General features: G+C 36.3%; 1 protein-coding gene and 1 pseudogene across 1 annotated transcript in view; one reads left to right on the top strand and one right to left on the bottom strand.

Annotated features, from left to right (window-relative positions):
- Nucleotides 1-2,552: 2,552 nt before the first annotated feature.
- MBTPS2 (membrane bound transcription factor peptidase, site 2) overlaps nucleotides 2,553-17,333 on the bottom strand; it is a 37,798-nt gene continuing 23,017 nt past the window's right edge. The window contains exons 7-11 of the mRNA XM_019714587.3: nucleotides 16,421-16,601; nucleotides 8,854-8,948; nucleotides 8,293-8,488; nucleotides 6,602-6,677; nucleotides 2,553-5,502 (exon numbers count right to left, since the gene is read on the bottom strand). Coding sequence (XP_019570146.3) covers nucleotides 5,280-5,502; nucleotides 6,602-6,677; nucleotides 8,293-8,488; nucleotides 8,854-8,948; nucleotides 16,421-16,601 — 771 coding nt within the window. The 3' untranslated portion in view covers nucleotides 2,553-5,279. The remainder of the gene's footprint in view (nucleotides 5,503-6,601; nucleotides 6,678-8,292; nucleotides 8,489-8,853; nucleotides 8,949-16,420; nucleotides 16,602-17,333) is intronic.
- LOC148754557 (pancreatic progenitor cell differentiation and proliferation factor pseudogene) lies at nucleotides 14,809-15,298 on the top strand (annotated as a pseudogene).

The following is a 17,333-nucleotide window of genomic DNA, read 5'->3' as shown; positions in this document are numbered from 1 at the left end:
AAATGCCTATGTTACTATCAATGATCACAGGTTCTTTCGAGCAAAACCCTTAGCCAACATCTTTAATATTACAATTTTAGGTCCATTCTGATCGGAGGAAGAAATATTTCCAAGGATCAAGGTCTTGGAGATACACTGGACAACCAGAGCTAGCCTGATGGCGCTGGAAGCCAAGAAGGCATACCAAAATGAGGCAAGATCTAACGCCAGTGTAAACTGAGCTATCAGGGCAAATACATGTTATAATCCTGCATTCTGAATATAAGTAATTGAAGTACATAATAACTGGAGCATGCCAGGCACCATATTAAGAACTTTATATAAACTTTTATTTAATAGTTTTATAAAAGAAAATACTGTTAGGTCTATTTTAAATATAGTTCACTCTATACAGAAAAATAAACCTGGATTTTCTACCTCACACCATAAATACTAGAAACTAAAGATCTCATTGTGAAAGTACAACTTTAAAGAAAATAGAAGAAAGTGCAGACTATTATTGTGACTTTGGGGCAGGACAGGACTTTTCCAGTTAAGATCCACAAAACACAAACAATGAATCAAGAAATTAATGGACTTGACAGCATCACACTAGAGGTCCTTGTTCCACAAAGAACCTCATAAATAAAATGTATAGACGGGTGATGGGCTGGGAAAAATTATTTGAGCATCTAAAATAGACAAGACATAGATATCTAGAACATGGGTTGTTCCATAAACAATTAGTAAGTCAATATTTTAGGTTTTGTGGGCCCTATGTTGCAGCTGCTCTACTCTGCTATTGTAGCACGAAAGCAGCCATAGACAATGCATAGATGAGTGAATGTGACTGTGTTTCAATAAAAACTTATTTACAAAAATAGGTGGTGAGCAGGATTTGGCTTGCAAGCTGTTGTTTGTCAACCTCTCATCTAGAATAAACAAGAAATCCCTATGCATCAATAAGACAAATGTAGGACACTCAATGGAAAACCCGAAAAAGGATATCAATAAGCAATTGGCAGAATAAAAACTCTATGTCAGGAGCACTTCAGTAAGAAAAGTTGAGCAATAGTTAAGAAGAAGGGACAATTATTGAATATCCATCGATCTTAAGCTAACTAAAACTAAGATACAGGGGTGTTTTTCTCTCTTTAGTAACAAATTATATTACACAATATACCTGGTTGGTAATTAAGAATTGCAACTTCCTTCTTTTCGTCTTGTCTGTCTGCTGTGCAGGAAGTCCTTTGTGGAGTTTTTGTTGTTCGATTAGTTGTAAATTCCAGGGGAGCTTTACAGAGGCTCACCTCACGCCGCCATTTTTCCGGAAAACCGCAACTTCCTTCTTTAGCCCATTTTTTTCTACCTCCACCCTGAGTATAATCTATTGTATCATTAGGTTCTGAAAGAGGCTTTCCTTTCATTGAATTCATTTGCCAAGATCTTATAAAATATACAATGGATTATTGACATTAGTATGGCCGAAACAGTTAAGAGTACTTTAAAATGTACTGATTAAAAAAGGCTTGTCTCAAAGAAAGTATATCACATGATACACCTTAAAAATAAATTTGTTATCCAACTCTATTCCAGTGCTTAAAACCAGTTGAGAGTTAAAATAGCTGTGAAATAACTGAAACATTTTTTTCCCTGTCTTTTATTGTATGTTCATTTACTTAAAAGGTTAGATTATACTAAAAAGGTTAGATTATACTAAAGCGTATGTATACAATTGTTCAATTAGTCATTAAAAGAAAAATGGTTCAAACATATGGTGATGGAAGGAGAACTGACTCTGGGTGGTGAACACACAATGGGATTTATAGATGATGTAATACAGAATTATACATCTGAAATCTATGTAATTTTACTAACAATTGTCACCCCAATAAATTAAAAAAAAAAAGAAAAATAGTTGACAATGAATTGCACCTTTTAAACAGGTGAACTTTACAGTATTTAATTATATCTCAATAAAGTTGCTAAAAAACAAAGGTAGTTTAGATAATCGGTCATCTAACCTTGTGGCTCTTTAGTACAACTGGACTGGTGGCAAGAAGGAGTGGAATGAAGCTAGCCAGTCAGGAGTTGGGCTAAATTTCCAGCCTATTTTATCTGGTCCTTAGTAACCTAGAAAGTGTGTGTGTCGGGGTGGGGGTGGGGGGTGGGGGGGGTGGGGGGGTAGAGAGGTGGGGGGGTGGGGGGGGCTCTGTGGGCAATGGAAGAAGCACTAGAACAAAAGGTCAAGAAGAACCAAATGTCATAGTTGACACTTTTCTTTCACAAATTCCTAAAAACGTAGAGTAACTTAAAGAAGACTTCTGTCAGACACCAAGGAAAGGAAACATGATACTCCTCTTTCTTCATCCATAAACAGGCCATTTTCAAAACAGTAGTGAGCACAGGGATCTCATTTTAAAAAGATTTCTTTCTGTAGCCTGCAACAACTTTCACGTAGAGATTGCTTGAGTGAAAACTGAAGGCTGCTTTTAGAATAAAAAATTTAAAAACAGCTGAGATCGTACTGTATGTAAAGGGAACAAATATTTTAAAAAAGACAACGCATAAGATGATGATAAAACATAGAATGCTGGTACACGTTTATTCTTTTATTGCTAAACATCAAATGCCAGCAACTATGGTGTCTTCAAGTTAAATCCTAAGAATGAATTACAGCACAGGCAAAAGATTTATAAAAAAAATATCTGTGCACCATTAGTATATGGACATTCAATAAATACCATAGGACAAACTGATGAGTGTGAGCCACATATCTATGAAGCACAATTACAATTTACGATTAGAACAATGACCTATAAGAGTGATTATCAAAGGGTCAAGTTTAACTGCATGTCTTTTCAAACTGAGATGCTGAAAAGAATATATACATTCTTTACAGATTATAGGTGATTAAAAAAAAATCCTCAAAAATGTAAACAATGAAGAGTAGGAACACTGAAAATAAAGTTTTACTGTTGAACAAAGTAACAACACAGAATGAACACTTTCTTTAAATCATCAAAATAATTCATTTTTCTAATGGCTCTACAGAAACCAAAAATGGATTATTTTCATAAAGATGATAATATACCAGGGACCCACAGACCTTCCAAGCTACTTTTGGTTAACATGTATTTACAGTAAATATTCAATACTTTTTAATAGCATACTTAAATAGAAACATGCTTTTCTAATCCACAAATAACACTAATCATCCATTCAACCACATTTATTAAGTATTTATGATGTCTCATGCACTGTGTCAGGGATGCAAAGATGAGTATGACATGGTCCTCACTCTAGAAGTGCCCACAATCACGCTGAAGAAACCACATGTGACATTTCTTCCCCTTCTTACACAACAAGACCATTTCTATATAGATGGCACTTGATCTGCTCAATATTCTAATAGAGTGGTCCCCAAATCCTGACCCTATGGAGCAACAGACCAAGGTGTTTAAAAGCTACAAGAAAATTATGTGTTTGGGCTCTTTTTTTTTCACCCAGAAAAAGAAGTTAATGGGTAGGATTTCCTCTATTAATTTCTCCCTCAGTTTAAAAAAAAAACTGACCTGCACATATACATTTTCATCAGTAAACTGCTTATGTAAACTAGTCGTGCAATCAAATTAATTACGTATTTCATGACATTTCCCAAGTTCTACCTGAACAGATCTGACCTTCACTCTGCTAATACACTGATCCTGAATGACTGTCTGACTACAAATAGAACAAATGCCTTTTTCCTGGGATAAACCAGTAATTTGTATGGCTTTAGTGGTGGTAATACCTGATAACCTCGAGTCATTAATGAAATGCTAAAATTATATTCAATTTCTGTTTAAGAAGGCGGGCAAATTTGTAATACAATCTAAAGAGTTTGTTAAAAATGATTTAAAAGTTTTAGTGCCTGAACAGCAACTCAATGATCTGAAAAGGGTGAACCCCATGGAATACCTCATTTAGCAAAGAAGGTGGATACATGACTGTTAGTGTTCGTGACTGTATGAGAGAAGCATGTATTTGTCATCAGAGAAAAGCACGCTCAGACGCTTCTAAGACCAATAGCTTCACACCGGCCTGCTGACTTAACAGCTCTCCCAGGGCTGCATTTTCTGTCTGAAAGACCTCAAATTAGGCAGGGCCTTTTCGGGCACAGGAGTCAGTTCCCAGGCTCTGGCGAATCCATGCTTGTACTCACATGTAGCCATTCTCACTGTACTACCAAGTTTTCTGGGGACCCACCGAGGTAGCTTAGGGGAAAGATGGAAAACAAGGACTTGATGTTTTATTACTCAACAGAAAAACATGGGAGCCACTGCTGAGGACAGAATATGGTTCAGGGCTTAAGGTAGTTGCCTCTTGAAGTCAGGAACCTAGGAGCTATGCCCCAGATCGCCCCAGTAGCACAGGAGACAATGTCTACCCTGGAAGGGTTCCAAGTTTCAAAGCTCTACAGAGATTGGTCACGAGTACTGCAGAGGTCCTGGGATGTGTCTTGTGATCTTGGAAGACCCAGCTCAGTTCTGAGGTTCATTCCTAACTGCCTGAGCTCACATGCTGCAAGCGGGAAACACTTCCTGCAGCTCACTCTAAAGTCAAGGCTAGGTGCTACTTTATGAGCGTGTGGGGACACATTAGCAAAGAGGCAACTCTTGTGAGGCAAAACATGTCTCAAGATATTGTAGGCCTTACTTCCTACTTTATTCACTTATTTGGCATCATTTGACAAAGACTTTCCCTTTCGTGTCAGCAGATTCTTTTATAGAATTTTATTAATTATAATCAGACCTCAGTTGTCAGAGTACAAAATAACACACCATTAAATTTTAAAATCCTTTCCAAACAAGACAAAGGGGAAGAGATAGAGGCCAAGAAAATGCTCAGCCCTCCACTTGGCCAAAGTCTGGTCTCCTTCAAATCTGGATTAATGATGCTTTTTCATTTCAAGAAGTTTTCCCCAAGTAATTCCACCCAATTCCGTTCTCCTTTAAATTACTGCAACATAATATGTAGTCACACAAAACGGTTTAACATGAATCTGCACTTGTTTAGAAATTGTTCCACAAGCATCTGAAGTTTAAGTTCAGTCTTTAACACTAGAATGTAGTCAGGGACTATACCTTGCATTTCCTCTGTTTGGCCCCCAACCCAGAGTTTGGATACTCTGGATATAGGAGGAGCTTAAAATTGTTGGCTAAAATGTAATTTTAAGGAAACACTTTATATTTCATACAAAGTAATGGTTTTCAGTATTGTATACTGTAATTCAGAGACTCGTCAGATGAGTGCAAATATTACCGTGCTGTAACCATCCAGAGTCCCAGGGTCACGTTGGCAGCCAAAAGTACACTGCCACCAAGCAAGATGAAAAATCCTATCAGATCTTTGACATCATTGTCTCCAATCACCGAGGTAAGGGTAGCATCCAGGAAAGAGTTTAAAATCCACTGTCCATCCAAAGCAAAGCAGGGTACTGCATTAACAATGGCCAGAGCTCCTGAGAGGGAAATCAGGTACCTGGTTAAAATCAGTTAAGGAACCGACTGTGAGGTCTGAGTGGAAACCACATTTCTGGGAGTTAGAAGATATTTTACTAGGACTGGATTTGAGATTACAGTTGACTTCCCTTCTTTCTTTGCATCTCTGCCCACCAGTATAGGCCATTCCTTCTTAGATCTCTAATATTTAAAACAAATTGTTTACATTATTTCAAAGTTCAAAAACCTGGGCTAGAAAAATAAAGGGCAACCATTTGTAAAGTAAGGCAATCTATAATGAACTCCTAGGAACAATAAGTCTTTCTAATTCTTTAATGATGCAACAAGGAATGTGGAAGGAATAAGAAATAAGAGAAAATTATTTTTTGAACCTTGCAAAATGTTACCTTATATTAGGAAACAGAAAGATTTTGGCCCCTTAAACTCTATTTTACTATCATCTATAAGATTATAGTGTAAATCTCTCAGACAAAGCTGCAATCTACAAGATACAATCCTGATTGTGTTCGTTTTTAGTAACTGCTTGTTTGTTTTCCATTTCATTTTTTTTGCAAATCATTGAGGAAAGAAATTAAAGATTTAAAAATGACAAAAAATAAAGAGCCCATCCAAACTGTTCAGTTTATTCAAATTCTACATAATAACCAATTTTTAAAAATTTCATTTTGTATATGCAAATTTAATGTGTTAAAGAACACAAGATATTTTGTCCTCTGAATTGCTATTTTAGTAGTGGAAACCAGTTTGATCCCCCTTATGCATTCCTTCATTTGCTCAGAGCTAACAGGATCAGAAGTGGCAGAATTCATCACCTCACTAGTAATTGAAGTTTTCATCCTTCATAAACGTATTAAAAGGTTTCAGGCCTGTAAATTCAACTCTCAATTTGTATTCTGGGTTCCTTCCCTTCTGTATCTTAACCTTTCTCCCTCCCTGATCAATTTCTCTCCTTTGATTTCTTCCCTCCTAGGTACAATCTGATGTTTCAATTTTAAAGTTTTTTCAGTTGTTAGCAATTAATTGATACTTTTAAGGTCTACGCATGCTCTATTCAAGGTAAGATTGATCAAGTTCCAAATAACACACTTTTACAACATTTTTCACACCAGAAAGGATACTTGACAAATGTTTCCACAACCACAGGCAGATCTATGCTTAGAAAGTTAAAACGTGGGATAAAACTGGTGATGCTCACTAAAAAAGAAAAATAAGGAATAATGATTATTCATACAGATAAACAACAGCATTATGAATTTTACCATATGGTCAAAAATTGGGCTAGCCTATTAAATTGGTTGAGAAAGCCTCTCCCAAACATATGTGGGCAGGATAGGCCCCACAAATAAAAACAATTGATTATTCTAGAACATCTATAATAGTGGAATACAGAAATTCATGTTCCAGTGTACTTATGTTTTGAGGTAAGAATAAGATACAATGAACTATATACCAAGTATGAATACTAAATACAGAGATTGACTTAAAAATAAAGAATTTACATCAAAAGAGCCCTTACCCTTCGAGGTATAACCTTAAAATCACATTCATTCCAATTATTATGCCACTTAACCTCTGTCTGTGGATTCCATAACCCTATTTTTGTTCAAAACATTTAAAAACTTTCCTGTATTTAGGTAGAACCCTCAGTACTCATTTTCTGAATTACCCTAAAAGGGAACATTTCTTCATTTGTTGGTGTATTTAATATTTGCACTCTAGAGTCACTTAGTTTGTCAAACTCAAAAATAAGAATGATCCAGATTGTATCTCAGGATATGACTATGAAGCAATGAGAGCCTTTCAAAGAGTGACATAAAACCCACGTGTCCAACGACTGATGAATGAATAAAGAAAATGTGCTATGTCCATACAATGGAATATTCAGCCATAAAAATGATGTATTGGAACATGCTACAACATAGATGAACCTTGAAAACATGCTAAGTGAAAGAAGTTAGCCACAAAAATATTCCATTTATATGAAATGTGAAGAACAGGCAAATTTATAGAAACGAAGTAGTTTAGTGGTTGCCAAATGCTGGGGAGCGTTGTGGAGAAATGAGGAGTAACTGCTTAATGGGTATGGGGTTTCTTTTTGGGGTGAAAATATTCTGGAACTAGACTGTGGTGATGGTTGCACAACTCTGAATATATTAAAAACTATTGAATTGTACAATTTTAGTACATGTGTTGCCGAAGCGAGCACAGAATTGTACAATTTAAAGGGTAAATTGTACGGTATATGAATTACATTTCAATAAGTTATTAAAAAAAGAACATAAAAAAATCTTATACAACAAAATGAGTTAGATGATATGATCTTCAGCCAAATGGAGAAGCTATATATTTAGCCCAATCATGTTGCTGCTAAAACAATTATGCTGGCTCTGTTTTGAAATTATATTCATATAAAATTCATGTGTCATGCACAAATTACTTCATAGTTATATCCCTATGATTTCTGGCATTCTCTAAGGCATGCTGCTCTTGCCACTGTTTTGGGAGCTTGGATAAATTTAATAAACTCTGATAGAATATCTGAGAGATCATCTCTGTGACTAGGGAATAAAAAAGGGAAAACTGTATTACTCTCCAAAGGAAGACATGGGACTCAGATCATGCTTTATAAATTCAGATTATTTTCCTACTGCCTAAATGTTACTTAATGCTTAAGAACAAGTCAAGAGGACTGAAAAGTGATCAAATTTATAATAAATAAAATTAATGCAAGGATTTGTACCAAGTTCCTACCACTGAGAATATATGCCATCCTACTGATTTTCTGAGGGTCTACCACAATAATACCCACCTGTATAGTGAAGGTGCAGTGGATGTCCTACGTATAACATATCAATTTGAGGTGGGTGTTTCACTTTTATTAAGCGAGTATGAGTTTCCAAAGAAGGTATTATGCAGAAACTTGAACTTGAGCTCTTTTTACAATCTTTATTGGTTCTACAAACCTGGGTGGCTTCAATTGCTTTCCGGGCAGGTAGACATGTATGCTATGAATAAAATATTAATTAGTCAATACTAAAAATGACTTATTAACAAGAAAACACCAAGTTACAGTCCTTCACTATCTTTCATGTCACCTAGCATATTAGGAAAGAAGTTCACAAAAAATAAATACCATTTATGTGCACCTACTATAAATTAGATTCAAGTATTCATTCCACTTTGGTCAAATAAGATATTCCCACTATAAATTTTTAAAGATTCTTAGATGAAATGTGATATGTGAAATGTAGCGATTTTAATAAACTGATACAAAGCAAATGGGAAGTTTTCATAGATTCCATTTTAGTTCTACTGCTTATTTTATAATGATTATGTCAGACAAGCAAGATTGCTTTTAGGGACAACTTACCAAACGCTTATTAAAATTATTTCTGTAGGAAAAGCACACATCTGTGAGGCTTTGATTGTTACAGCATTCAGTCGAACCATCTAGCCGTTTATATGCTAAAGAGAAATAGTTCATTAAACTCTGTTATCTACAAGTACATTTGTAATAAAAATATTGCTTTCAAGGGAAAAATGGTAAAATACATATGAATTCAGAAACAACTGTATAATTCAGAGTTCAGCTTGATGGCTACTCACTGCAATTCGATTTTACATTATAAAGATATCATGTCCAATTTGAAATCAAGAAGCAGCATTTACCCTAGGTTAGCTGTCTTCATATAAACTTACTCATAAAGCTGGAGCTCCAGAGTTTCAGTATATTTTCTAAAAACTCCAGCTGGTCAAGCACAAATATTTAATGAGCCACTATTAGCTGTCCTCATGCCACTGATCCAGTATCACTATTGAGCTCCTGAGCTGTGGTGTCAGCAACCAATGGACAGAGGATGCCTCAGGAAATCCCTATTATATCAAATACCTATTTGACCTCCAGGCTTACCTTGGGGCTTCCTCACACAACCAGGGCAGCCCAATTTGACCCCACAGGTGTGCACACATTTGCCTGCAGAGCAATAATCCAGTTATCATTTTTGGAGGACAACAAAAACAGGACAACTGTTTATCCCCACTATTCATTTATTTTTTAAAGTTCTTCGGTAGACTGCTTCACTGATACCAGGGGCAGAATAAGGAAGCTAAATCACTCATACAGGTGGGACAAAAAATGATTTCCATGCATTTATTTTGGAAGGTTTCCTGCATTCAGCACATCAAAATTGTGCAGCATAAATTGATGTATGGCTAGGACCAATTAAACTTAGCATCTTATTCATACTACCATACTCAGATGTGCTGAGAAAGACAAACTCCAGAGCAAATTTATTACACTACTACTACAAAAAAAAAAAGAGTATGTTTTCCAGTACTACAAAAAGCTTTTCTATTACTAGAGTGTCTTCAGAAGCACTAGCATGAAAATGTTAGTTGATATGCAATGTGATTTTCTAAGGACTTGTATTTCAGCCATAGGTATTTGCTTTTAAATTTTTTGTTTTTTTTTTTAAATTAGGTTATTTGAGGGAGACATCTTGTTTTGGCCACATGAGATCTTACCTAGCCACTGCTGCTCTCTCCTTGGCTAACACAAAGTGAAGAACAAAACAGAGGTGAAGCAAACTATCCAACAATGCATCAATTTCTCCTCTGCATTGGTTGGCTGGCTATATGGGTGGTTTTCTTATCAAAACAATAGGTATTTAAATTTTGGGTAACAAGTCATATTGAAAATATGAAAGCAAACTGAATATCTAATGGCACTGACAAACCTGTGCCTATAATCACTCGCCAGCCCTAATGATAAAGTATAAGGTAAAAAGTTTAGAATTAAAAAAAAAACATCAATCCAGGCTAAAACCCTGTGTTCTCTTTGATCAGTTGCTAAGTCCCACCAATATTTACCTCCTCATAATTCTTCTCCTTACCCATTCCCACTTGAGTGCAGACTCTATTTCCTTCTCACATGGCCCATCTGAACCAAATGCTAACGGGTTTGTTTGCTCACCACCTACCTGGCACATGCAAACCTGTCCTACACACCGAATGCTTCAGATTAACCTGCCAGTGTAGAACTGTGAGAATATAACTCTGCTAATCCAACATTTCCAATCTGCACTGCTCCCAAATAAAGTCTCAATTTTATAGCCTAAAACTTAAAGACTTAATCACTTTTCACCACCTTATCGTATACTATTCTCTTGCCGAACCAAATGACTAGCAGTTCCTTGAGCACCTTCTAGTCTATGGTACAGAGGTTCCTTTCTATCTTGGCCTCTTGAAATTAAACTCACTGTTGAGGACCAACTCAAGGGCTGCTGCTATGAAACCTGCCCTCATCTTTCTCAGTCAAGACTGACTGCCATCAACTTCCACAACTCCCAATGTTTCTGGTGATTACTTACATTTAACCTTGTTCTGTAATAATATGGGCACAGTCTGTTTCTATGACCAGACTGTGAGCTCCTTGAAGAAAAGGTTTCTCAGTGTCTTACATAAGGTAGATAACTCAATATACACTGAACACTTAAATGATACCACTTGCCTTTGTCTTCATAATTAGTTTTAAAAATTTACATCTGATGCTTGATCACTAACTTTTCTTGGAGGATTGCATACAATAATACAGAATGAAAGTCAAGAATGTATCACTGATACAGCATGTCTGATGACACAAATGCTTAAAGAGGCCAAGCAAGTACCACATAAATGAAGTGGATAGCACGGGGAAAAAATAGGAAGTGATGGGGACTGTGATTAATTAGAAAATACAGCTCCTGTTCTAAGGGGTTAGCAGCCAGGCCACTCAACTTGGGGCCCAGATTTGACACATCGCCCATTTTATTCCAAGAGAAATCAGAAATCTGGACCTTTATGTAAAACCTCTTGAATTTTAAATATTGGCAGCCAATTAAAATGTTATAAAATACAGTGCAAGCCAAACCAAATACATCTGCTGAGGCTGGATTTGGCTTTAGGCTACCACCAATTTTCAACCTCTGGGTAATGGCTTCTTCCTATAATGATTATTTCAACCAAAACATAAATCCATGGCTGTGGCTGTCCTGACAAGATTAAGTACCTCTTGACACACAGAATTTTCCAATAAAAAGTTAAATATTTTGTTACCATGTGAGAAGTAAACTTGATATTTCTGTTTACCAATTTTTAAAAGTTGTAGGTTTAAAAAATATTTTATTTTAGAATCTTTTCTACTGGGTCACATTTAAGAACAAAGTGCTCAACCAATTTCTGTGATTCAATTCTTAGCCTATAAGATGAGGACACCATAGACAATATTCACATTAGTGTCCTTCCATCAAGCATGAGAGGCCAATCCAATTCTACTTTGAAAGGAGAATTCCAGACTGCAACCGGGGGTCCCAGAGGCACTCACGGGTTCAATTTAACTCGAGTTAAACTGAAGATTAAAATTGTCCCTTAAATTTTTTTGGTCTGGGAGACAACTAAATTTAAGACCAGATCAGTTCCATGATTCTACTACAGGGAGAACCTGCATAGTCTGAAGGTACTCTAAGATGGGACTTAAGATAGTCATAGAAATAGTCTAGTCTTCAAAGGATGGTCTAGACCAGAGGTGATTTTGGAATAAGGCTGGAAAGAAGAGACTTTTTCAATCTATAGTTCATAGTCCCTACTACTTTCTATACCACTAAAACAAACTGAACAATTTTCTTACCCTAGCTTATTAAATATAGAAATGTAGTTAGAGCTCCAACACAAGGAGGCAAGCCTATTTATTCTTAGCTCTACAGGAGACTTTCTACCGGCATTGCCTAGTAAAAAGTAGTTTACAAGTAAAAATGATAAACTCTTTCTCTTTAATTTAGGATAGCAAAGAAACAAACAGTGGATTACAACTTGATGTTCACAATGGGAAAACAGACACCTTTCTTCCAAACATTACAAAAAATTTAGGCATAAAAACAATCTGGGTGCTCAAAATACGTGGAAATGATTCCTGTAGTTTTCCTTTTGTTATCTTAAACTAGGTTGGGAAGGGTCTTTTCTCACTTTCATTAAAGATATGTGAGACAGGACAATATTCCTGCTGCCATGTAGTTACAGGCATATACCCTCACCTGCTCGTAATAGGAACACAGGCTGTTAAAGGGGAATGCCTAAGTTTGGGCTCACAGCTTCATTTTGGGAGCAGTTGCCTTCAATTTTATGCTCCCTAAAATGTAGTTCAAATGCTAGACTTGCTTAGTACAGCCTTCATTACTCAAGATAATGCTTTCAGAAAAGAAAAAAGGAATTCTGTTCTATGCATATATGAAATGATATGAAATGAAGAATGTCCTCTCAAACTAAAGAGAGCGGATGCGAGCTACTTGTTAGGAAAATAATCCCCCCAAAGAGTCAGACTAGTTCTTGTCTGTAACTTTTGATTCCATTCAAATCACTAAGTGGCATATAGACACCCAGCAATCTAAAAGCAGAGGCTTGAAAGTGAATGGGGAAAAGTTTTTGCTTTTTGTTCTGACCAGGAATGAGACCAGATATCTCTATTCTAGGGGTAAAGGGCTCCAGGCCCTCAACCAGTGTCCTTTTGGGGGCTTCCTGGAAAGGCCATTCAGTCTCCAAGAAGTGTATGGGACAAGCTATTTAGGTTTGCCCCATGCACCAAGAGCAGAGGTGCAATTAAACCAGCCTTGGCTCTGTTGGTGATATTCCTAGTTTAGCAGGTTAATGTTTAAAAATCAAAAAGGAAAAGATTAACAGAAGAAAAAAGCAGGTCCCAACAATTTCATAAAATGTACAGTCATTTCAGATAGATTAACCACATTTTTCTAATTTCCCAGAAATCTACCTGTTAATATTGTAAGGAGAACATCGAAACTGCTTAGTTTATACCTTAATTAATATATTAGGGAATATCTTCAAAAATTTAATAAGACACCTGGGGGAGTCAAGGTATAAAATAGGAGGCAGAAATGATTGGTTGGGACAGCTTATGAGCATTCCCAGAGTCAGGTCTTTCCCAGGTGGCTTTATTGTTTTGAAGTGGTGTCATTCCTAGAATTTTAATTATGTATACTGAACTCCACTCTAAATTCAATACAAATCACCTTTGGATTATTAGCCCTTTTGTATTACCATATTTAGCTCTATCTTTCCCCTCCATTCATAATGAAGAAAAAAAGGGTACTTATATACATGTAAAATACTATTAATCCATAGCTTTTTTAAATGTCAACAGCCCCAGTTGTCACGTGTGCCATTAAAATTAATCTAGTATATATTTCCAATTACATTTACAGTCATTAAGATTCCTGTAAACTGACTAAGTATATGTACTCATTTAAAAATGGTTAAATAGAGGTACAGTTTTATCATATAGTCATGTAATATCAACATGAATTGTAATACATGTTGCTTCTAAGGAGATTAAATAGATATTGAAGAATTATTATTTTGGAATTGATTTATTATTAATGTGGAAGAGTAATATCTGCTTTAGGTATTTAAACAAATACTTCCAAAATATAGCATATGACCTATAAGAGTGAAATACTAAAAAAGTTAATATGGAAAGAGTTTCAGAGTATTTTAAGGAAAATTTTCAGTTGTATTCCGACAGGAAAAGGACAAAACCTTAACCATGTAAAATGCAGATATCTTATGTAAAACATCCTGTTAGAGAGAACTTTATTTATTTGATTATTGTGTCATTTTGGCTTTTGTAATTCAATACAGATGATACCAAATTTAGAGAAACTGGAGGAAAATGATAAAGGACCTAAGAAATATGCAATAATGGATTATTTCTCTTAGAGAAGACCACATTGTGGGTTACATACCAACCTTCTGTCATCTGAAAAATTTTGTAAGATGGTAAGTGGCTCTTGATAGTAGGAAAAATTTACAAATATTTCAACCTCAAAGAATCAGGTTAGTCCACTGAGAAATCTTCACATCACCACGAGGGACATGAAGACACTGTGTACCTCCTGACATGATGCGCTAGGAAGTATTGAGTGCTACCTGGAAGTATTTTTGCCCCCTCCCTCCCCCCAAAAAATAGATCCTGAATCTATTCAAGCTGCTAGACCTAATTATCATTTACAGGGAATTACAGGGGACGTCTGAATATGTTACTGACACCATGAGGATAAGATATAGTAATTGGACAAATACAGGATATGGGAAATCTGACAAATGACTCGGGTTCTTCAACAAATGATATTAAAAAAAAAAAAGTCAGGGGGAATTGTTACAAGTTAAGTGACTTAAAAGACAACCGAAACAAACCAACCATTAAAAAAAACGGTTAGGGACTCCCGCTCATCTGCGAAGGGCTCGCTGCCGAGGTTTCCAGCAGCTCACAAACAAGAGCATGGCAGCTGTTGCCTCCAGTGGCTCGCTCGTGGCCACCCACCACGACTACTGGCTCCGCCTGGGTTCCACTTCCAGTAACAGCTCCTGCCTGTGGAAGCGCCGAGTGCCCTGGGGAAGCCATCTCCCACTACCCTAGTCTCTCCAGGGCTGACCCGGGTCACTCGTGGGTGAGCTTCTTTTTCAGGAAGTCCACTCTGCCATTCACGGCCACAGTGTTGGAATCCCCAGAGCACTCACAATCTCCCCAGGCCTTCAGCAGCATGACCACCTGTGACCTGGCTGGGGAAGCCACAAGGAAACAGCCTGGTGGCCAGCCCAGAAAAGCCAAGCTGGGCCTCTTTTAAATCAAAACAGCAAAACACCAAAAAAAAAAAAGGAACTTGAGAGAGCTTCCCTCTTCACTATCCAAGCCACATGTGAGCCTTCCTGACATCCCATAACAGTGTGCCTTGCACCAAATAAACAAGCAACCAACAACAACAACAACAAAAAAACAAAAACAAAAACAAAAAAAAGGTTGGGGGAAAACCAAATAGATATTAGGAATTACTATTGATTTTGTTAGGTGTGATAACAGTACTGTGGTCATGTTTAGAAAGGCACCATCTATTAAAGACAGACTAAAATTTATGGGTGAAATGACAGGATGCCTGGGATGTACTTTAAAGTACTCCCCCAAAAGTGAGCTGATTGGATGAAAACAATTGGCAAAATGTTGATAATTGCTGAAGCTGGGAGAAGGATGCGTGAGGTTTCATTGATATTACTCTACTGACTTTTATGTATGTCTGAAAACTTTTTACAATAAAAGTTCTTAAAAATGGGTTATACATGCAAAGTTACATTTGAAAAAAACTTTTTAAAATCAGGTTTTACTACTTTGCCATTGTTGTATATAGTACTTCAGTAAAGTTATTCTTGATTATTAATCATATTTCCTAACCAGTACATGTGGACAAGTATCCAGCACATCTTGACTTAAAGATATAGTCTGTGAGCATAATTTGTATTTTCCAAAACTTTCACTAATTTGTGCCCCCATAATTTTGTATAAAGAGCTGGGAGGCTGATTTCTCAGAGCTGAAAGAACTCAAAATAAATTTGGTAGCTTCTGAGAATAAACGTGCTTCACCCTGCCACTTGCTACACGAAACAACAGATCTGACTTCAGAGGGTATTTTCAGAAGCCAAGATGACTTCCTCTGGATGACTGCCACATAAAATAACTCTACCCCAAATAGCTTTGGACACGCCACCATCCATATAGCACAGGGGTATTTAATTACTGGAATGCAGTTAATTGGTTATGGTCGTGCTGATATAACACAATTTTTTTCTTTTCGAATGCAGAAAGAATTAGATACTATAGAGTCCTGAAAATCAAATATGATATTATGAAATTAGAAGTTAAACAATAATATGCAATAAAGGAAACATACATATTAGTATCCAACTTACCAAGAATGTTTACCAGTTTGGGCCTATTATTACTTAGATGATTTGTTTTAAAGAAATTAGAACAAAATAAATCCATAGACATAATTTAAGAATTGGTGAATGGCAAGTACTGCTGCTTGAAGCATTATATTATACTGAGGAAATATACACACCTCTCACGGGGAAGCTTAACTGCTGTAAAGTTGATGCACTTATGCAGTAACCAATTTGGGGTTCATAGGCGATGGTATCTAGACATTCATTCCAATCTTGTACATTAGTAACAGGACAATCCTGCAGATGGGTGACAAGGTCTCCCACAAAAAGACCTCTGGGTCCAATGGCAGGTGAGTCCTTGGGAAGAGGGCAGAATCAAATCAGATAAATTAATCAGAAGACAAGGTATGATTAATCTGAGTAAAAACAGTTAAAGACACTGAATTAAGTAGGATATTTTGAATATGGAAAATAATCCAGCTTTGAATCCAAGATGTATAGTCCTAGAACATTAACAAAACAAAACCCAAGAATTATACTTTTCCTGCTTCTCCAAGATTTTGAATTTTTTGCAATTGGGAAAAAAAACACAAAAAACCCACTTGCCAACTGTTAAGATTAAAATGACAGTTTTTCACAAACTGCTAATTAAATTTTTGTGTGAAAATAGTCATCAGAATGCCTTCGTTTTCCTATATCCTCAGTGGGTAACGTTGTAAAATGAGTCCTTAGTTTGAAACAGTGCCAAATATGCAGACAATATTGTCAGCACAATGACTATTTGAGCCAGATGTTCACAAAGGTAATTTTCCTCTTCCCTAAGTCTGAATAGAAGACTTGATACCATCACAGTTGTTTTTTTTTTCTTTTTTGTCAAAGGGAGTGAAATCGAGTTGAAAACAAGCTCCCACCAAATGCTCTGGCTGGCTAGCTTAGGTTTCATATTCCTTACTTCTTAAGAGTATAAAAATAAACAGTAAAGGTAAATGATGCATTTAATCAACAAACTACAGGTAGAAAATCTTGATACTATTTTTGTAACTCAGAACAGAAACAATTTTCAGTATTTGTAAAAAGCCAATGTGTTCA

Source organism: Rhinolophus sinicus, chromosome 18, assembly GCF_057876585.1.
Source record: "Rhinolophus sinicus isolate RSI-liver-muscle chromosome 18, RSI-T2T, whole genome shotgun sequence".
Lineage (NCBI taxonomy): Eukaryota > Metazoa > Chordata > Mammalia > Chiroptera > Rhinolophidae > Rhinolophus > Rhinolophus sinicus.
This window is presented reverse-complemented; position numbering and strand designations above follow the sequence as displayed.